The sequence below is a fragment of the Chiloscyllium punctatum genome, chromosome 44 (genome assembly GCF_047496795.1).
Source record: "Chiloscyllium punctatum isolate Juve2018m chromosome 44, sChiPun1.3, whole genome shotgun sequence".
Classification (NCBI taxonomy): Eukaryota; Metazoa; Chordata; class Chondrichthyes; order Orectolobiformes; family Hemiscylliidae; genus Chiloscyllium; species Chiloscyllium punctatum.
The window spans coordinates 45372369-45378982 of record NC_092782.1 but is presented as its reverse complement, the minus strand read 5'-3'; the positions used below and the strand labels follow the sequence as shown (position 1 = coordinate 45378982).

The window sequence follows — 6614 nt, the reverse complement described above, 5'->3', positions numbered from 1 at the left end:
AATCACTGAACCCAAAATGTTGACTCTGCTTTCTTTCCACAGATGCTGCCAGATCTGCTCAGACTCTCCAGCAATTTGTTTTTGTACAAAATTTGGCTATATGGATTGATATCAGAAATACACCAAAAAGGTCAGCCACACTACCACAAGTGTACTATGTACTCCCAAATAATGGAAGGGAGACAGAGAGAAAATATGTAGGCATATTTCTGAGCACAATAAAGATAGGGCAAGTAATAACAGTGGACTTCAACCACCCTTATGTCAATTGGAATTTGAACAATGTGAGAAGCACACAAAATACTTGAAAGATATCCAATAAAACTTCATTAGCTAGCACATGGCAAACCCAATGTAAGGGGATGTAATTCTAGATTTAGTTTTAGAAAATGAAGTTGGACATGTTGATGAAGCAGCAGTGGGTGACCATTTTGGACAGCGTGATTATAAAAGCTATTTTGCATCATTATGGAAAAGAGCAAAGACAGAACATGGCCAAAAGTTCCAAAGTAAAGCAAAGAACTGCAGGTGCTGGAAATCTGAAACAAAAACAGAAATTGCTGGAAAAATTCAGCACCTGTAGGAAGAAAGCAGAGTTAATGCTTCAAGTCTGGTTCCGATGAAGATTCACCAGACTCAACATTAAACGAAAAGTTCTAAATCAGAGGAACACAAATTTTACACAGCTGAAGGCAAAATGCAGACTGGATACAACTACTTGAAGGAAATCAGTGGAAAGCATTCAAAAGAGAGATTCTACAAGCAGTTTCCATATTCCCACAAAAAGAAAGTTGGTACTGCCAAATCTAGCTGAAAATGTGTTGCTGGAAAAGCGCAGCAGGTCAGGCAGCATCCAAGGACCAGGAGAATCGACGTTTCGGGCATCAGCCCTTCTCCAGCATCTGCAGTCCTCACTTTCTCCACTGCCAAATCTAGAGCTTCTTGTCTATCCAGAAGCGTATGTAGTATGTTAAAGTTGAAAAAGAAAGCCTGCAACAGTAACAAAAAAACAATAAATATTGTAAAAAGCTTAGTAGTGAAGGCTCAGGGAAAGGGCAGAAAAGTGGACATGAGGAACGTCAGCCATGATTCTATTAAATGGCAGAGGAGGCTTGAGGGGCTGAATGGCCGGGTTGTGTTTCTATTTCTAATGCTTTTATATGGCATGCATTTTGTGATCGGATTGAATACAGAACACAAAAGCAAGGTCAAGATACTGGAATGATATAAAATCCTGGTTAAGCCACAACTGAAATATGTTTCTACTGTTCTGGTCACATTACGGGAAGGATATACTTCCTCTCATGTCCATAGTATACAAAGGTGATTTTCAACACTATTGTCAGGACCTGAAAATTACAGCGATGAGAACGATTTGGATAGGCTATTGTTGTTTTATTTCGAACAGAGGCGGCCAAGCGTTACTTTATTAAAGTACACAAAATTATGAGGGACCTAGATATAGAAGACAGGAAAGGTCAGTTTCTCCTAGTGGAGAGATGGATTACTGGGGGAAAGGTTTTAAGGTACATTGGTAGAAGAATTCAGTGGTTTATGAAGAAAAATGTTTTCACTGAGAGGGAGATGGATGGCTGGAATTTACTGTCTGCTTTTGTAGTCAAGGCAGAAATTCTGTAACTTGAAAGGCCATGGATCAGGGACTGGAAAGTGGGATAAAAATAGGTGACTAGTTTTGTTTCCCCTTTTACAACTGGCTCAGACACAATGGGGTGAATAGTCTTTTTCTGTGGTGTAATGTTTTGTATGGCTCTAACATTTACACCACACAATGGCACGTAACGAACATCCCAAACAGAGAACGTGTTTAACCACCTGCCCGTGCATTCAATTACATTACTAGCATTTTTAAAAATCACACAACTACAGGTTATAGTCAAACAGGTTTAATTGGAAGCACTAGCTTTCGGAGCACTGCTCCTTCATCAGGTGGTTGTGGAGTATAAGATTGTAAGACACAAAATTTATAGCAGAAGTTTACAGTGTGATGTAACTGAAATTATACATTGAAAAATACCTTGATTGTTTGTTAAGTCTCTCATCTGTTAGAATGACCATGATAGTTTCACTTCTTTCATATGTAAATCGCAAAACCTTTTTTAAAAAGTTACATTCTCAAGTGAATTTTAACAATTGGTGTCAGCCCAGACAATGTGTTGGGTATTAGCACCCCTCTGTGCTGCTGTCTGTGCCACAATATCTAGACCGATTCTAATCTAAAAAAAATGAGTTAACAGAATCTTACATGAATTCATGCGGTTTTTGAGCAAAGTACAATGTAACTCTGCAAATACAAATTCACCCCACAAACTTGTATGTGTGTGTGTGTGTTGTTGAAAAGTGTGGTGCTGGAAAAGCTCAGCAGGCCAGGCAGCATCCGAGGAGCAGAAGAATCCATGTTTCGGACATAAGCCTTTCTTCACATGTGTGTTGTGAGTGTCTGTGAGAAGAGAGTGTCTGTGTGCACTTAGTAGGAGTCTGTGTGTGTATATAGTGCAATGGGGTCACCTGTAGTGTGACATGAACCCAAGGCCATCCCTATGGGTACTGAACTTAGCTATCGGTCTCCGCTCAGCCACTTTTCGCTGCTGCCTGTCCTGAAGTCCGCCTTGGAGGATGGTCACCCGAAGGTCCGAAGTTGAATGCCGCGGACCAACTGGGAGGGAACACTCCTGTCTGTTGAATGTTGTGCGCTGCCCATTCATCCGTTGCCGTAGCCTCTGTTCGGTTTCCCCAATCTACCATGCCTCCATATCATTACTAGCATTAGTTTTCCCATCATCAATATCCTAACCAGGCGTTGATCAGAAACCTAACTGGACCAACCACACATGACTGTAACAGCAGGTCAGGCATTCTGAATTCTGTGAAGAGTAATTCATCTCTTGATTTTTTTCCACACCCTGTGAGGCTCAAGTCAGAGTGCCAAAAGAACCTTCAAAACCTGTGACCTCTACTGCCTGAAATTATAAGGGGACCAGATACATAACAACATCAATACAGGCAACCCCTCTAAAGCCACATTCCATCCTGCCATGGAACTCTATCACTGTCTCTTCAGTGCTACTCGGTCAAAATGGAAGGAATAAAATAAGGAAATATTACTATTTTCCACTTTTCAGTTGAAAAATCACGATCGTTGCTGTTCCATGCATCCTAAATCCCCAATAATCATCAAGGTATCTTAACCAGAGTCAAAAAGTGTGGCACTGGAAAAACACAGCTGGTCAGGCAGCATCTAAAGGAGCAGGAGAGTTGTGTTTTGAACACGAGCTCTTCATCAGGAAGAGATGAAGAGCTAATGCTCGAAACGTTGACTCCCCTGCTCCTCAGATGCTGCCTGTCCCACTGTGCCTTTCCAGCACCACACTTTTTGACTCTGTTCTCCAGCATCTGCAATCCTCACTTTGCTAAGGTATCTTAACCAGATATTTAGTTTTTTTTAATGTCACATCTTTAATGTGTTTGATGGGATTCTGCTCTATGCAAGAGGAATTATTATTTTGTTTGATCTATCTCAATTACATGTCCTTTCATGTTACTTTTAAAGTTCATTTTAAATGCAGTTTTTAATACTGTCCATTTCTTGTTGCCCTTTAACAGTTTAGGAGTACTTAGTTGTATAAATATCCAGTAATGTTTAGGAAGGATAGAGGGAGGGATAAACTTTAGCCTAGATCAGAAATGTCTCAACGTATTTCAATAGAACTGCTCCTTTTAAAAGGATGGTGTAGATATGTAGGCAAAGTGGTAGCTATTTTACTTGCAATTATCACAAAGTGAATTATCACTCAATTTGTTTCCTGTAGTAGCGCTTGGTACAGGATTGTTAGTTATGACACTGGGAGAATTCTTTACCCTTTAATTGTAGCATTCATAGATCTAACTGGATCATCTGTGAGGTTGGTTAGGGAATAGGATGGCTTGTGAGCAACCAGGACATGGGAAATACCTGGTGAGGAAAGGAAACAATCAATCAAGAATGAATTACTTGGATTGTGTAGGTAAAGCCTTAAATTTGCTCAATCTGGGGGAATCCTTGCAGAAAGTGAACTGGGTTGGGGGCAGAATCCAAATTCGAGTAGACTGTACAGTGTGCAGGAAACTGGGATACAAGGGAGTGTACTGTACACAGTGTATGCAATGAATAGGAGTACACAAAAGGACTCACTGTACAGTCTACGCAACTAATGAACTAAACAGGATGCTTCTCCATCTGTGCTTTGTTCTTATAAATGCGTTCTATGTGCTCTAGATTTAAACTTTAAGAGTCACATTAGCACAATTCAAGTGTGTGCCTGTGACTAAGAGGCTTACGATTAGGCCTATTCCATTTTAAGTTGTTTATTTATACGGAAGTCTAGCAGGGGAATGGGAAAGAATCTGAGTAACATCATTACACAGTGACAATTTAAGCCACTCGGCACCAGGGAAGAAGCAGGAAAAATAAATAAAAGTACTGTTTGGTGTAGTCCAGAGACATAACCAGCATCAAGATTTACAATAACAAGAACCTTTTCAAGTTACAAATTGGGACATGGTTTAAAAATTCACCTATTACAGTGAGTGCTTTTGAATATCAACTCTCAAGAAAAAAAAATCACGTAGGTGTAGCCAGGCAAGATACGTCAAAGAGGGAAAATGCAAAGGTTGGGATGTCAGTTGGGAGGGTGGGGAATTCGGACAGTAGATGAGCAGGAAGACATTGTAATAACTGGGTGCATAAGTGAGCACAGTGTGTGCTGAGCTTGATGGAGGAAAAAGGAGAAAGTAACTTTCTCTTATTTTATTTGAGAGAGTAATCTCTGGATTAAAACAAAGGCTGACTAACCAAGACACAAATATTTTGCAAAGAATGAGACTCTGCATTTAGGCAGGAAATTGGTGCTGGAATGATGCAATATGAAATTTGTAAAGAACTGAGCTGGTGAAACGTAAATCTGGAGTGGAGGCCCAAACTATCTCCAGGTAGTCTCACCCTGCTGCTCCGTTCTGGTGACTGACAAATTCAAACCAGGAGTTGTAGGAGATTTAAGTCAGCACTGTACAAGTGTAGTGCAAATGCAGCCCTTGTACTCCCAATGGTAACAATATTTTAGGGAAGAATGCATTCACTGTTTACAAATCTACCCATACACTCATCGGACAGACTACAGTTTTGAAGATATACAGACAGATGCATAGCATCTGTAGATAAGACACAAAATAACTTCATTTCAACTGAAAGTGGGTTAAGTGCAATTTGATGGTCTCCTTCATAGTGAAGTTAACTTGAGTAGCTCTTCTTTTACCCCCAGCACTTAACGTTTGAGAAATTTAAGTCAGGACACAGATTTCACAAATATGGACATACAAGAGTGAAAGAGAAAGGTGAATTTAAACTTCAGATCAGGCTCAGGGATTTGACAATGTGCATCTAAGCCGCTCAAGAAGATAACAATGAAAGCTACAGAGCTAGAATTGACATATTACTGCTACAATGGGTCTGTGATTAAACCAGATGAAAACTTTTATATATTTACAAGTATTCCTTTCCCACATTCACATGTTAAACTTAAAATGAACAAAACATTTTGAAGGGTTGGTTTTGGCTGCACAGCAAGTTTAAATTCGAAGGAACTTCCAACTCTTCACGTAGGGTAGTTGGTCTCTGACCCTCTCAAAGGTTTGACAGCAGAAATCACCAGCAAACACAATACAAAACACACAAACACCTACAACTGCAAACATATGCACTGTCCATAAACACACCCACTCTCACATACAGGCCATCACCATTCTAGACACACTCTTCCACCACCACGTCGAGTTGCAGTGTCCGGTAAACCTCCTCAAACAGCATCAGCCCTTCCTCACACTGAACCGTAATTCCTGAAAACAATAAGAATGCCAAACACCACAATGCAGATCACGTCATGACATCCACAGAATACCACGCTGGGCAATACAAGACGCACAGGGTCTACAATGCATGCCTCATGACAGTCAAGACTGATCCTGCAGTCTGAGGTGGGGCCCAGGCCAGTCCTGCGGTCAGTCTGAGGTGGGGCCCAGGCCAGTGCTGCGGTCAGTCTGAGGTGGGGCCCAGGCCAGTGCTGCGGTCAGTCTGAGGTGGGGCCCAGGCCAGTCCTGCGGTCAGTCTGAGGTGGGGGTGCAGAATCCTTGATCCCACTCTAATCCTGAAACCATTTGCTTTTCTTCATGGGGCAGGAGGCTGTAACTGACCCCAGGAGTTTCTTCTTGTACTGCTTGACCAAGGAGTTAAATCTCTTCTCTTCCTTGTTCTGTTTGTTAGTCTCTGCATCCTTTAGAATTTTGAATAGAGAAAAGTTTTTATTTATGAGAGTTGAAAATACATGAAAGCCCCGAGAAATATTTCATAAACAAGCCACCAAATTTCTGGGTTGGTTTCTACCAATGACTACAATAGTGTTCTTGCAGCAGTGAGGACCCCAGCCAGAGATCATTCTCTCACTCAGTTGAAAAGTCAACTGATTCCCTGTGCTGCCCTCCTACTCTCCCGCTTACTTTCTCCCCATCATCTACTAAAGAACTCTAACCATAGTAACACTTCATAATACCTGGAAGTTCCCTAA

General features: G+C 41.1%; 1 protein-coding gene across 2 annotated transcripts in view; it reads right to left on the bottom strand.

Moving 5' to 3' along the window:
* Positions 1-5504: 5504 nt before the first annotated feature.
* The window catches only part of rbm28 (RNA binding motif protein 28), a 40416-nt gene continuing 39306 nt past the window's right edge, over positions 5505-6614 (bottom strand). For both annotated transcript variants that reach the window (XM_072562812.1, XM_072562813.1), the window contains exon 19: positions 5505-6323. In XM_072562812.1, coding sequence (XP_072418913.1) covers positions 6192-6323 — 132 coding nt within the window. In that variant the 3' untranslated portion in view covers positions 5505-6191. The remainder of the gene's footprint in view (positions 6324-6614) is intronic.